The sequence below is a fragment of the Panulirus ornatus genome, chromosome 63 (genome assembly GCF_036320965.1).
Source record: "Panulirus ornatus isolate Po-2019 chromosome 63, ASM3632096v1, whole genome shotgun sequence".
Classification (NCBI taxonomy): Eukaryota; Metazoa; Arthropoda; class Malacostraca; order Decapoda; family Palinuridae; genus Panulirus; species Panulirus ornatus.
This window is the reverse complement of record NC_092286.1, coordinates 3,139,600-3,155,367: the sequence shown is the minus strand read 5'-3', so window position 1 is coordinate 3,155,367 and position 15,768 is coordinate 3,139,600. Positions and strand designations below refer to the sequence as shown.

General features: G+C 42.7%; 1 protein-coding gene across 1 annotated transcript; it reads right to left on the bottom strand.

Moving 5' to 3' along the window:
* Positions 1–1,524: 1,524 nt before the first annotated feature.
* On the bottom strand, positions 1,525–12,388 carry LOC139745866 (BTB/POZ domain-containing protein 3-like). The gene is made up of 6 exons (XM_071656499.1): positions 12,193–12,388; positions 9,463–9,622; positions 7,956–8,189; positions 7,359–7,454; positions 4,330–4,469; positions 1,525–3,871 (listed from the first exon to the last, which is right to left on the bottom strand). Exons 1-6 carry the CDS (start codon positions 12,282–12,284, stop codon positions 3,223–3,225), a joined length of 1,371 nt encoding a protein of 456 aa, XP_071512600.1. The 5' UTR covers positions 12,285–12,388; the 3' UTR covers positions 1,525–3,222.
* Positions 12,389–15,768: the final 3,380 nt, after the last annotated feature.

The window sequence follows — 15,768 nt, the reverse complement described above, 5'->3', positions numbered from 1 at the left end:
TCAGCTTGTGTTTGAAGATGATGGATACATAAGTATCTGGCATATTTCAACCGCTTCACCAGCATCATTCGCCCTGCGGTAATTTGTTCAGATTCTTTTCCCTTTCGAACCGAATTTCCGTCGAATTCAGAAGCTCTGCTAATTGCAAAGAGCTAATTGCCCCACTAAACTTTTTTACACAACTTTGTGATGATCACCAGGAAAGGGATGGGATGGTGGGACCCAGGACCGTGTGTCTGCCTGGTGCTGTGTGGGTCACGATCACTTGTATTGTACTCCATGATCACCTTTAGATCACACACGCATCACGAATACTCGGATATATAAGCCTGGCGACCGGTGGAAGATCATAATAGCAATAAGGCTGCAGAAAACACGGGTCCTTGAAGAAGTGTGGATCTGGAGGTGTTAATAGCTACTTAATTTATGTGAACAAATGAAACAATTGCTTCGTCTGCTGCTGGCTCTGCCTCGCTACTATTAAACTGCGAAGAATCATTATACAAAAGAAAAATTTAACACCTTGCTGTAACACTTAAAGTGTGTGAGAGCATCGTAGAATGAAGCTACAGTATATATACGAAAGAATGCAGTGTGATAATCTGATGTCAAGATAGCACGTTTACAAATCGGAGCAAAGTTCAAAGATGAGAGAAAAATGATTATAAAAGAAAAATTGAAGAAATGTCCTTTTATCTTATTGATTCGTTTATCACAACGTTGTATTTTTCAGAATAAAAAAAGCCTCTGCTGCTCTAACTGTTAAGTTGTACAGTTTTACAAGTGTGGGGAGACTTCACCATCTGTCTGCTATTCAGACATTAAAACCTTGGCGTTGTGGTGGGCAGCGTCGCTGCCTGTATATCTACGGCCGTGTGTGTTTGCGCCACGTCTGGACCCCCGGCTCCCAGTCACTCAATTATTTATCGTTGCCTTGGAGTTTAGTTGATAGATGGGCACTTGACGTAAGCTGGGGAGATTAAAGTGCGGACACTGGTCGCATTGGCTACATGGAAATAGTGAATCAGTGCCAGTAGGTGTGTGATGATGAGGCAAGAGAAGGTTGCCTCTCAGCAGCACAGTAATGCCTCTCCTCCCGCCACCACACATTGCCTCCCCACCTGTGTATCTTACCTACATCCAGGAGCATGTGACGTTCAGTCCTAAAACAGTTCGCTTCACTTTCACCATCACTATGTCATCAGGATTAAGACCATCTTAAGTCATATTTAAAAGCAATTATAAGACAACCGGTTCCCAAGTTACGAGAGAATTATTTATCATTTAACTCTTGGCAGTGACTGTAGGTATGAAGTTTTGACCAGTACTGTTCATCTGTTGAGTGAGTACCTGAGGTTTACATGGACACGTCACAGCTTCAGACGTTCCTCATAGGGACATACCATGTATACCTCAGCCTCTCCTACCTCACACTTGCTACATCTGAGGAATATTTTGTCGTCACGCGCCTAAACCTAAGATCATGCTGATGTACAAACACTTGTAAAAGGGTAAATAAGACAGTTTCTTCACTTAATACAGTTCTCACTTCCATTATAAGCAAAAATCACATACTTTTACCTTGTAAGTGTAACAAGTAAATGTAGTAAATGCCTAAATTTGATAAAAAACATTGTGAGTTAAAAGTATCCGACGACTTCTCACGCAAGCCTGACTACTTAAACTGGTGGCCATCAAATGTCAATTCATCCATCTATCAACGTAAGATTCATCATACTATGGTGTGTGACTACATCTGTTCATCATTACCATCGTGAAACTTTCAATATAAAAGAAAATTGATTTGCTTAACATAAAATTGTAAAATTAAAGGAGTAACATAAGTTGATACTAAACAATAAAACTTACCTAATTTCTAAAATCAATATTCAGAGAATTGAATATTTTACATTTATATGTGAAAACTTAGATAACTGTGGGAACAACACACATGACGATCCATGTCCAGACATGCCGAGGGCTCACTTCACACTCGTCATGTCATCAAATGTACAAAACATTAATTGTAATGTTGACGTAGTGAAAAAGAGGAAGTATTTATGCACACCTCAGTTACCGATTCATTGTCCAGGGATTCTTAACCCGACGTGTAGGACGGTACAAACCTTAAGCAAGACGGTACAAACCTTAAGCAAGACGGTACAAACCTTTAAGAGGACGGTACAAACCTTTAAGAGGACGGTACAAACCTTTGAGAGGACGGTACAAACCTTTGAGCAAGACGGTACAAACCTTTGAGCAAGACGGTACAAAGTTTCAGATGAACAGTAAGACCTATGAGTATTGTGGTCTGGCTAAGCCATTATACCCAGGGTTCGCTCCGTAGGCGTGTTGAAGGGTCATATCCTCCTCAGTGCTCGTACCGTCGTGCTCATTGGGCTCCTCACACAACACATGCCATAGAACTTCACACACACTAACAGATACGCTTCTATCCTCTGTAACCTCGTAAGTCACAAAACAGTATAAAAACTCATCTAAATGTGATGACTTTAAAAATTAGCCTCTCTGCATCTTCCTGATGCTGCTACAGATGTAGGACGAACCTCATGCACTTTGTCAGAATACATAGCCAAGAACACCAAAGCTTTATCAAAAATTACATTACCGTACATTGACTTACAGTACTTTACTAAATATGTATTTCCATCTTTAGGTTTTATACTTCTGAATATCTTAAGAAACTGTCGCGTTCAGACGTCTGTATCTATCATGATAAGACACAAAGGACTAAGGGAATATAAACATTATAGAATGTGGGAAGCAGTGGGATATTTGGCTACGAAATGACACACGGGTGAAAAACGGAGCGAAAGACATCCCCCGACATGCTACTCGTCCGCACTATGTCGAGTTTAGAAGCATCATATCTTGATCAATGGGTTCATCCCAGGAGACATGCGCACTCTGTACTTTCACACTTGGCTGGGTTAGGTTGACATAGAAAGTGGTGGACAACAGCGTTTAGGACCACGTGATATATTCACTGGTTGTTAATCATTCTCAAGACGTCTGTATACTCTCATGTGCACACATTGTGTATATGATTCGGTACAAAATCTTGCGACTATGAGCATTGTGATCTGTGCACGTAAAACTTATTTAAAATCTTAACTTCGCGGCGAAATAAGTATAAAAAGACCAAGCCATAGATATTTACATCTAGCTGTTCTCAGTCTCACAATAAAAGAAACTTTCTGACTAAGCTTCAAGGAACTCGATAACCAGATGAGAGTAAAACAGATGTGCACTGAAGACAACATCTGCCCAGCCATCCCACACCTTCAGGGGTTCATCCTCGTCATACGAGGAGAGGCCTCGTACCGTCAAGACCTTGATGGTGTACTTCATGTCTGGATAGAGAACGAACGGTTTATAGAACTTGCAGCCGAGACCTTTCCATGTCCCCTGAGCAATAGTCATACCCTTGGAATCCAACACCCTCACAATACTAGGGTCTAAGTCAATAAATCCCATCGAAAGGAACTGTCGAATGTGAACAGGATAAGTTACCTCCAGCGCATCGACCATAGTTTGTTCCTTGGTGTTGCGGTAGACCAGAGATAAAGATCCTCTGGCAGATTTTGGTTTTCTGAGCAGCTGCACCCTCCTCACGTGTTGTGGTCTGCTGCTGGTGCTCAGGCACGGCGCCAGCAGAGGCATCTTGGCGCCCTGGACTTTACGCATCACTCCGAGCACCGCGTCACTCTCGTCACTGCCGAACACGCCGGATGGGACCACATGGTTGATGAAGTCCTCCTCAGACATCGTTAGGAATCGCAGGTCCGTCAGGAAGGGTACCATGTTCTGACGGATGGCCCTCATGTCGTGACCCTGCTGGGTCCTGGACCTGCAACAGTGAGGAAGGTAATCTAATTTGTTCCTTTGTATTCTAATGCATCCACTGCCTCCCTTACCATCCTGTATGATCATCTCGGCAATACAAGTTGATATATTCTCGTCATAAATTTGTATCTCAGGTACCTTTACACTGGCTATTTTATTCAGTCTTATAACGTTTCCACTCAAGTGTACTAAAATTATTTTCTTCCTAGCATCAAACCTGCAGGACGTTTATACTTCATGAATATCAAGACATACAATCCATCAACCGAGTCATCTTGATCTAACTCGTTACAACCAAACCAACCAGGAAACTACTGATCTCGGTCATGCTGATCTAAACTATTCATTTCCCCTCATTTGACTACTTAACTACTCGGCTTGATCTCACCTCCCATCCCAAACCTCATCTCGTCCTCGTCACCAACTCTTCATCCTTTCATCTGGTACGACAATGGGACTCACCAGTTCAAAAGTCCTTTGTACAAGATTAGTTCCGAGGAAGGCCCCAGGCGCGGATGTCTGACGAGCTTCGACATAGCTGCTCTGCTCAGCACTCCCAGATCAGGAGACGACAGCACCTCATCCGACCACAAGGTTATGATCTGGTCAGAAGGATAATCATGAGAAGCTTCTGTCCTGTATATCACTAAATCTGAGGAGATGTAGTTGTTAAGGCTGTATTGTGATGAAGGTTAAATAACCAATTCTTGACTATCATTTCCCTTTGAATCATCAGAATTCTGCGACTCTTCACGTAACCATCAGACAAATATTGTCTGCATTTACTCATTCATTTTCTTTACTAATCTATTTATTCTCTAACTGCAGTTCTATTTACTTTAGTTCCTGGTTTCTCTGCTGCTAAACACTTTTGTACACCTAACCAGATCTTCCTCGGTGCTCTTACGCAGTTGAGCTTAAGCAGTTTGGTATTGTTACATGGCATAACAAATTTACAACAAATGCTTCTCTTTGTCTTTACCCTAGGCAAATGCTAAGATGATCGACATCTGAAGATGAATCAAAAATTGTTTGAATCTGATTCTCTGTCCCGTTGCCCATAATTGTGGGATACGTGGGATATCGGATTCAGATATAACAGAGTCTTGACTATCAACCTTTATTTTGAAACAGATTCTCGTGGATTAGGATTAAGTAGTAAAAGATTTTATACCTCCGAGAATAAAGCTGATTAACGAAATGATGAATTCAGTCGCAGTAAAATATCAGAATTTGTCCTGAGCTGATATGTTAACACAACTGAGATTAAAACCTACGAAAATAACTCAATTTTGAACGAGGAAGAATATCTATAACTATAGTGGAATAAATATCTATCTCCAGATAGATATATGAAATGGGGTGTATATATATATATATATATATATATATATATATATATATATATATATATATATATATATATTCTTTTTTTTTTTTCATACTATTCGCCATTTCCCGCGATAGCGAGGTAGCTTTAAGAACAGAGGACTGGGCCTTTGAGGGAATATCCTCACCTGGCCCTCTTCTCTGTTCCTTCTTTTGGAAATTTAAAATATATATATATATATATATATATATATATATATATATATATACGAAAGGATCACAATTTTGCGCGCGATCTAGTATATTCCCGAGTCCATGGAGGAAATGAAACACGGTAAGTTCCCAAGTGCACTTTTGTGTAATAATCACATCAGGGGAGACACAAGAGAGAAATATAACAGTCTTGGGCAGTCACATTGTTTACCAAATGGCGTCCTAGCTTCTTCTCTTCGTTGTACATCAACTGACTGTTATATTTCTCTCTTGTGCCTCGTGTTTCATTTTCCCCGTGGATTCATAGGAATATATATATATATATATATATATATATATATATATATATATATATATATATATTTTTTTTTTTTTTTTTTTTTTGCTTTGTCGCTGTCTCCCGCGTTTGCGAGGTAGCGCAAGGAAACAGACGAAAGAAATGGCCCAACCCACCCCCATACACATGTATATACATACGTTCACACACGCAAATATACATACCTACACAGCTTTCCATGGTTTACCCCAGACGCTTCACATGCCTTGATTCAATCCACTGACAGCACGTCAACCCCGGTATACCACATCGCTCCAATTCACTCTATTCCTTGCCCTCCTTTCACCCTCCTGCATGTTCAGGCCCCGATCACACAAAATCTTTTTCACTCCATCTTTCCACCTCCAATTTGGTCTCCCTCTTCTCCTCGTTCCCTCCACCTCCGACACATATATCCTCTTGGTCAATCTTTCCTCACTCATTCTCTCCATGTGCCCAAACCATTTCAAAACACCCTCTTCTGCTCTCTCAACCACGCTCTTTTTATTTCCACACATCTCTCTTACCCTTACGTTACTTACTCGATCAAACCACCTCACACCACACATTGTCCTCAAACATCTCATTTCCAGCACATCCATCCTCCTGCGCACAACTCTATCCATAGCCCACGCCTCGCAACCATACAACATTGTTGGAACCACTATTCCTTCAAACATACCCATTTTTGCTTTCCGAGATAATGTTCTCGACTTCCACACATTCTTCAAGGCTCCCAGAATTTTCGCCCCCTCCCCCACCCTATGATCCACTTCCGCTTCCATGGTTCCATCCGCTGCCAGATCCACTCCCAGATATCTAAAACACTTCACTTCCTCCAGTTTTTCTCCATTCAAACTCACCTCCCAATTGACTTGACCCTCAACCCTACTGTACCTAATAACCTTGCTCTTATTCACATTTACTCTTAACTTTCTTCTTTCACACACTTTACCAAACTCAGTCACCAGCTTCTGCAGTTTCTCACATGAATCAGCCACCAGCGCTGTATCATCAGCGAACAACAACTGACTCACTTTCCAAGCTCTCTCATCCCCAACAGACTTCATACTTGCCCCTCTTTCCAAAACTCTTGCATTTACCTCCCTAACAACCCCATCCATAAACAAATTAAACAACCATGGAGACATCACACACCCCTGCCGCAAACCTACATTCACTGAGAACCAATCACTTTCCTCTCTTCCTACACGTACACATGCCTTACATCCTCGATAAAAACTTTTCACTGCTTCTAACAACTTGCCTCCCACACCATATATTCTTAATGCCTTCCACAGAGCATCTCTATCAACTCTATCATATGCCTTCTCCAGATCCATAAATGCTACATACAAATCCATTTGCTTTTCTAAGTATTTCTCACATACATTCTTCAAAGCAAACACCTGATCCACACATTCTCTACCACTTCTGAAACCACACTGCTCTTCCCCAATCTGATGCTCTGTACATATATATATATATATATATATATATATATATATATATATATATATATATATATATATATATATACCTTTACTTAGATATATCAAAAAATCATCACTGGAATCAGTATTCAGTTCCGGTAATGACTGATATCATAAGTAACGAACTACCACACACTTACCGTACTACAGGAATACAGTAGTGCGTCGTTGTTCAACAAAACTGCAAGGTTGAAGACGTATGGCAGGTTGGATACCTCCACCACGCCCAGCAGGTACTGCAAATATATAGATTAAACATGCTGTGGACTACACCATATATCACCACACACACACATACACACACACACACACACACACACACACACATGTACATTAACAGACAGACAAACACACACACAATATCGTAGCAGGCGCTGATGCAACATTCAAATCATAAACCCTTTTTTTCTTTAAATGTTAATCTCGTAATGCGTCACTCATGTTTATTGGAACTTAAATGGAAAATTTTAGCCGTAAATTATTAATGAAATAAGCCATGCTATCTTTGTAATGTTATGTTCACTGTGTTATATTCTTACTTGTCGTATGACTCACGTACACATAACCTTGATATGAGAACTTATGATTATCATGAGTACAACCTTGCGGTAGTTGCTAACTAGTACGTACAACCAATAACGGAGGTTGTAAAATATGTTTTAAGATGCCAACACAATTTAACAATTGTTGGAGTTGTACGACAATCGTCACCTTGTGATGTCGTGATCAAGTTATACCTTGGAGCACATCCGACACAGTGGTTCCATCTGGTACTTGTCAGCCAACTGGTACACCTGGGTGGCTCCCACGGCCCCAGGCAGGTCCTTCTTGTCCTTGTACAGGTACTCCAGGATCCACTCGAAGGCCTGAGGCAGATCGTCTTGAAGAACCAGGTAGTTACCCTCAGCCAGGTGACCGTTCAACATGGCATTGAACACCGGCGAACTCATCGAGAGCATCAGCTTGTGCACCTGGAACAGCAGGTCTTGCTGAACAACAGCTACGCAGATGATGACGGGTTCAAACCTAACTATGGATGATGATGACGGGGTTAAAACCTAACTATGGATGATGATGACTGGGTCAAAACCTAACTATGGATGATGATGATGACGGGGTCAAAACCTAACTATGGATGGGAGCTTAACACTATTGTCCCAGCATGTTCATCTCCGGTATACAGTTATACGAACAATAAAGTTATGTGGAAATCATCCTTTCTGAATTCATATAGGAATACAACTTGTTTTCATCTGCCTTGTACGAACACATAAAACACTTGCGAGAAACGTCTCACTGTGCAGACTACGAAATTCACAGACATTGAAAACATTCGGTAAACTTGACAGACATAACCAAACCTTTCATTAAAGTTAGATGAAGAAAAATATTCATTAACAAAAGAACTGAAAAGCCACGACGACAAGAAATATCACATCACGAGAATGACAGACGAGACACACTATTGCCTCTGCACTGCAAACGCAGATAGTTCTCAGTCATTGTCTAGCCCACGGACGAGCCTGGCCAGACACTATACCCACTGAAAATCCGATCATTGAGCTATGATAGACGTGAATAAATCAGACTTTCTGTCACTCTGTCTGTAATCTATACTGTCATGACCCGGTCATCACGGTCAAAATCCTGTAACATAGACTATAGAGTTCCTACACACTACAGTTACAAACAATGTTTTATCCTCCGTTTTCATTTCATTTTTCTTGACTACCTTCTGTTTACCACAAATATAAGGAACTGCAGTTAAATCGACTTGTCTCGGTTATCATATAGTGCCTCCCACGCAAAGACCATGAAGTATACTGGTTTGCAAGGACCCTCAGGCACACATGGTACTCTGAAAGGACCATGAAGCACACATGGCACTCCACAAGGACCATGAATCTCACATGGTACTCTACAAGGGCCATGAAGCACACATGGTACCCCACAAGAACCATGAAGACACATGGTTCCCCACAAGAACCATGAAGACATGGTTCCCCACAAGGACCATGAAGCACGTATGGTACCCCACAAGGACCATGAAGCACGTATGGTACCCCACAAGGACCATGAAGCACGTATGGTACCCCACAAGGACCATGGAGCACGTATGGTACCCCACAAGGACCATGAAGACACATGGTACCCCATAAGGACCACGACCCGCAGATCTCCTATTGCATCTATACCATAAGGCACGCTCATAACACTATGTTCGTCATATAGCACTATACTGACCTGGACTGTCCTCTCCTGGCCTGGGAAGGCGATGGTGAGGTCGGCCAGCTCCCCAGAGTCCCTGAGGAAGGCGAGGCGCTCGCTGGCTCCCACCAGGAGACTCTGCCATGGCTTGGGCGCAGAACTCTTGGCAGTCGGACTGATGTTCAACCTCTCGAGGCTGTGGAACACCATAACAAGGAATCAAAGATTTTAAAGAGGAGACATGAGAGGCTAAGACCCGCCAAAGTTCAAAAACATCATAAAACTAGTTTGATCAACACTAATGTAGCAGTATTTGTAATATCTATTTCCTTCCTTCTGTACAGAGTTATAGATACACACACATACACACACACACACACATATATATATATATATATATATATATATATATATATATATATATATATATATATATATATATATATCTTTTGCGGTTGTGTTGTAAAATACAGATGGAACTTCATCTTTTCGGCAGTCTCAGCGGAGAAATATACTCAGTATCACTATAGCCTTCGTAGACTCGCACGTTCTAGCGACAGTGTGGAGGAAAGTTTGACAGCAAGAGGTCAGCTATTGCAGGATGCCTCGACCTCAACAACATACAAGATTCCATCTCATCCAACGATGTGCTGCTTGCAGGAAACACGTATACGTGATAGGAATACCCAGACGACTGGCCGTACCGTCTCTGATTTGGCAAAAGCGAAGCAGCACCAGCAGCCCGACTGCTGGTGCTGCCGTATGGATGGTGTTTTCCAGCAGATTATAACACTCCTGTGACAGGCAGTCGAGATGATCTTGCTGACCTACGACAACGTCGCCTCATAGACCAAAGTAGCCACAAATAGTTCACAAAGTAGCCAACAGTTAATGCAACAGTCGTCTACGAACAGCCTGCAGAAACAGTGCAGCTACCGGGGAAGACCATCGATGGTATTCCCAGCTCGTGATGAATACAGACCGTACATCCCTTGGTTCATGGATGCCACTTGCTGGATACGGACCAAATCCATGATTTTCCCCGTCTGTGTGAGCAGTGCAACAATGGGGAGGGAGTGCAGCGATGAGGGAGTACAACAATGGCGAGAGAGAGAGAGAGAGAGAGAGAGATAGAGAGAGAGAGAGAGAGAGAGAGTGTGAGAGAGAGAGAGCAACGGTAAAAGTGGATTTTAGCTCCGCACGGATGTGTGTGGATATTGTGATATGTTCTGTGGTGCTGGTGTAGTGTTTAGGGGATACAATAACAGTTGCGAGGCACATACCTGACCAGTATTGTTTATTGAGCTGCATAAAATACGGGAATATTATTGTGCGTTATGTGTATCAAGGGACAATGTGGCTATTTAATGAAAATGTTGGTAATACAACAACTCAACAGAACCCGTAAGAATCTCACCTAACCTCACCCAGCAGCCGGAATGGTACCAAGAATATACCAAGTTTGAAATGCTCTGCTGCCGGAGAGTGGCGCGGGCTGTGTCGTCTGATTGCTAACATACGGCGCCATCATACGGTACTGAGTCGTGGGTGTGGATGGTATGTTTCCTGGGCACAAGCCAGCCTGGTGCACACTACTCCAGGGTTTCCTGGGCACAAGCCAGCCTGGTGCACACTACTCCAGGGTTTCCTGGGCACAAGCCAGCCTGGTGCACACTACTCCAGGGTTTCTGAATTCTCCGTTTTGACACGACGGTTGTTACGCTCTACAGTAGCGCACTGTGTGTACATATCTCTATTCCACGTTAAGTCGTCAATATATAACCTTAGTTCCATCGGAGATGAACAATTCTATAACTCATGAAATCTTCTGACAATGAACAATATCATGAAACCTATACACGTCAAGAATTGTGAGCATCATATAAAAGCTGGTGTGCCTGAACGAGCGGACGGTAGCTTTGTGGCGGTGCTTCATGTTATGACAATATTGGATCGAACGCCGTTGGTACAGACAGACAGTATAGGATGGGGTATTTGTGGTGCACGAGTTTACAATGTTTATACATCATTTAAACAACTATAAGAAAAACTGTTAAAAGAAATTTCTCAAATAAATGTTGGAAAAACATTCGGGTGATGGGCGCCTGCAGGTTACATTACTGGAGCATTCGTTACGTTAGAGGAAAAGTACCAATTAAATCGCCTAACACAGATGTGATGTAGCTAAACCAAACGATGACTGTGCCTCGTTATGCTAATCTTTACATTGCTGTTTCCATTCCCTTCAGAGACCTTCCAATTTTTGCCTGGATGTTAAATAGTCTGGCATTTTAGAACCAAGTAATTATGCTTCCTCTCCCTAAAGGGACGAAAGAGCATCATTAGAAACGTTCGTAAGAGTTTTAATGCTGGAATTAGATTCCGTGGATGATGCAACGGATGTGTAGTTTAACAGAATATTTTACACTTACAGTTAAGCATTGTATCCTGCACAGTTCCCTGATATGTATACACTTTTGTTATGGCCGATGGCTCAGCCTCGGGGTATCAGACGACCTGGACACATCAACAAACTGCCACACACTACGAACGATCTGGTCAACTCAGGTAAACACCAGCTCCTCCGTCAACCTTGTCCTTAACAACCTAGTTAGTATTTCTTCCATCACAAAGATCTTTTGAAACATAAAACACTTCAATCACAGCTTTCGTGCGATCCTGAACAGCGACTGTTAAAACTATGTGGTCGAGCTTAACTAACCTGTACACAGCGTAGGAGAATGTTTCCCTCTCTGTAAAACTTACTCATAGGTCAGAGGTGGAACTGAGTGAGCCCCAGTATGTCTAAATGTGCGAGGTATCGAAGAGGGTCTGGAATCTGGGGCTTGCGAGTTCATACTCGTGTTACGTCTGGTTGGGTTGGGATGGTGGACCTCTCTCCTCGGACCACGATACCTCACAAACCAAGACACCAAAATATGCGTGCGGCTACGTGGGGTCACTACTGGTATATGTGTTTGCTCGTGACAAGACAAGAAGGTTCAGCGGGATACACAGTCATTCGCTGATTGATGAAGTTATCATGTAGTAATTTTACTTGACTACGTCAGCGCCATCTACTGAGTGGATTGCCATATTCATTGCGAATGATACGCTAAGACCGACACTGGTAGTGGTTGAAGAGGTTTCGTTATTATTAGCAAATTGACATACACACACACACACACACACACACACACACACACACAGATAGAGAGAGAGAGAGAGAGAGAGAGAGAGAGAGAGAGAGAGAGAGAGAGAGAGAGAGAGAGAGAGAGAGAGAGAGACAAAAGGCATTTCCTCTGGGGAAACTATGAAGACAAATTCAGGACTCGACGCGGCTCTAATGTGGTCAGCGTTTTTCACGGGCAGGAAGTAGGACCTTGACGCCCTCTGGGACGAGGAGGGCTGTAGTGAAGGGAGTAGGAGGGCACACTAGGCAGTGGAGGAAACAGGAGGGTGTAGCAAACAGTGGAGGGAGCAGGTGTAGCAGATGGGGAGGGTGTAGGAGGATCCAGTACTTGAGGACTGGTTGATGAGTAATGAAACTCGAGGAAGACTGGCACTTGGAGGATAACGTTGTGTGTTCCACCATCTTGTGTACATATGGTTACTCTTCTGGTTACTGTCTCCGCCGACCAGAGTCTCATAATGAAGACACGGAGCTTCACGCTGGAAACACTAGTGAGTGCAAGTTAGAAATGAGTGAACGTTGTATTCAGCGTTTCACTTTGTATTCAAAAAATTTCTTTTCATTTGACAGTGCTGTAGGTGGACTGAACCAGGACATGTGAAGCGTCCGGGGTAAACCATGGAAAGGTCTGTGGTGTCTGGTTGTGGATAGGGAGCTGTGGTTTCGATGTGTTACATATGACAGCTGAAGATGCATGTGATGAAGCGACCTTCATTTGTCTATTCCCGGCACTACCTCGCTAAAACGGGAAATGGCGAAGAAGTATAAAAGCAAAAAATTCTTCCCATAAAGGAGAGATGATGGGAATTCTTGGATGGCATGGAACTCATAACAAATGTGCCGGACGGGGAATGAGAGACTCGTAGAAGTAGATCCAATCGTATCACTTTATTAGGAAACTGCACATAAAGACTGACTCAGTTTTTGATACAGAATTATAGAACATTTTACAAGACAAAAGCAAAATACTCATAGAAAATGAAAATAAGATTCAGAAACTATGACCTTTACCCTACATTCTCAAGTTTTGCATCGTTCTCAGCCAAACTTGTGTCCTAGGTAGGTTCTCGGGCACAGGAACATTTTAAAGAAGCAGTATACATCTGTGCCACATCGTACATCCCAGGCTGGTCAACCGGTTGCCGGCGCTGGTATGCGCTCACTGCCGCTCGTCTGGACGAAAAGTGTTATACGTTGCCAGCCGTAGGAGGCATCACAGATGAGGGTGGCAGAGTATGAAGATGAAAAATGCTTTCATAAATGGAACAAAACTTCTTTTCCTCAGTCTTGCAAGGTTGTCGAGACTTGGTGAGGATGTCATAAAAAGTTGGGCTCCGGGAGCCGTGTGAGTCAACTTCTTGTCTTGTAAATTGGCAGCAAAAGGAAACTTTTTTGAAACAAAAAGTTTGATTTTGTGTTGGTGGCTGCTGACGTCATCACGATTGTCAGGGCTCAGGACGTGCATATTGTCTGTCGATTCAAATGGAATTTTGGGAAAGATGCATTATTATAATTACACACACACACACACACACACACACACACACACACACACACACACACACACACATAATCACATAAACAATGAAATGAAAGGGGAAAGTGGCTTTGGAAAGTCATGAAATTTTTGGAGAAGACATATATAGATGGTTAAAGACCCTTGATCCATATAAAGCTTTTGGTCCTGACGAAGTTTTCTCATACGTTGGTCAAGGTGTGTATGGAGGAAGGTAAGGTGCTAAGGGAGTAGGAGACAGCAAATATCGTGCACATCTTGAAGAAAGAAGAGTTGGAAGTTGTGCTAAACTAAAGATCGGTCTCTCTAACGAGTGTGGTTTGTATGACATGGGTAAGAAATGGTCTGAGAGCAAATGAACGACCGCTTGCGAATGCGTAACTAACTACCAGAGGGCCATGCGTAACTACCAGAGGGCCATGCGTAACTACCAGAGGGCCATGCGTAACAGATCTCCTAGACTTCTGTGAGAGAGTGAGCTCTGTTTCTGAAGGAAAAGGAAAGGATTTTGTACCACTAGACTTTCGGAAAGTATTAGACGATCCACCAAAAAGGAAACAGCTGGATCTTTAGCAGGAAGTAACGGGTCTGATTTGTTCGATGGTTAGACAATGATATCAGTGAAAGTGAACAAAGAACATGTGTTAAGGTTCCTTCTGGAGGCAGGTTGGGCTGATCAGTGGGGCGTGGCAGTGCTCGATCATGGACGCTTGCTCTTCCTAGTCGATGTAAATGACTGACCAGAGGACTAGACTCAGAGATGAATATGTTTGCTGATGATGCCATGATCATGAGTGATGTAAGGAGCCATGAGGATTGTATCAACTCATATGCTGATCTGAGGAAGCTCCAGTGTTTGCTGATACATGGGTGATGAAATTCATCCCATATATTGTTCATACTTGATCGCCGTTTCCCGCTGTAGCGTCAGGAGAATACTCTTACAGTATATAGGCAGCACACTCTACAGTATACAGGCAGGATACTCTACAGTATATAGGCAGGATACTCTACAGTATACAGGCAATATACTCTACTGTATGCAGGAAGGATACTCTAGCAGTTACATTAAGCAGGATATCCCAGTAGTGAGTCTGGAGGCCAGGCAGTATAGTGTGGCAGTATATTCTGCTGGACAACCCAGAAGTCATCACAGACACAACGGTGTGGTTGTTGACCATGTCTCTCGTCCAGAGCGGATAATGGTATTGGCCGGTGCTCACAGTGAGGGTCGGTCTCGACGACACGTCTGCTCTTGGCTTCCTTTACGAGTGAACGCAACATAAAAGGAGGAACGGACGGCTAATGCGTCGATCAACACTTGAACAGTCGGACGTACAGGGAAGAGAGAGCCAAGCCAAATGCAACACTACCATGGTCAACGGTGGGTCACATGACGCACGTCTGAGCTCGACCCAACACAGTCCTCATATCATCAGTTCTCCCTCAATATTTACTCATTTTTTTTTTCTAATATTGACTGATATATTCATCTTTATATTTTGTGATGGTGTCGAGCCCTTCTTTAACAAATGTCACTCAGACACAGAGTATAAGGTTGTTGATCTTCACAATATGTCTCTTGGATCAGGCGCGCGTTGCACACACTGTGTTATGCAAATATTTTGACATT

Excerpts from the sequence above, each read along its gene's own strand:
- LOC139745866 (XM_071656499.1), bottom strand. The coding sequence starts at position 12,284 with ATGAACTCGCAAGCCCCAGATTCCAGACCCTCTTCGATACCTCGCACA. Across the intron at positions 4,470-7,358 it reads TACTGTATTCCTGTAGTACG|ATCATAACCTTGTGGTCGGA; the intron begins GTAAGTGTGTGG and ends CCTTCTGACCAG. Across the intron at positions 3,872-4,329 it reads TACAAAGGACTTTTGAACTG|GTCCAGGACCCAGCAGGGTC; the intron begins GTGAGTCCCATT and ends TCACTGTTGCAG.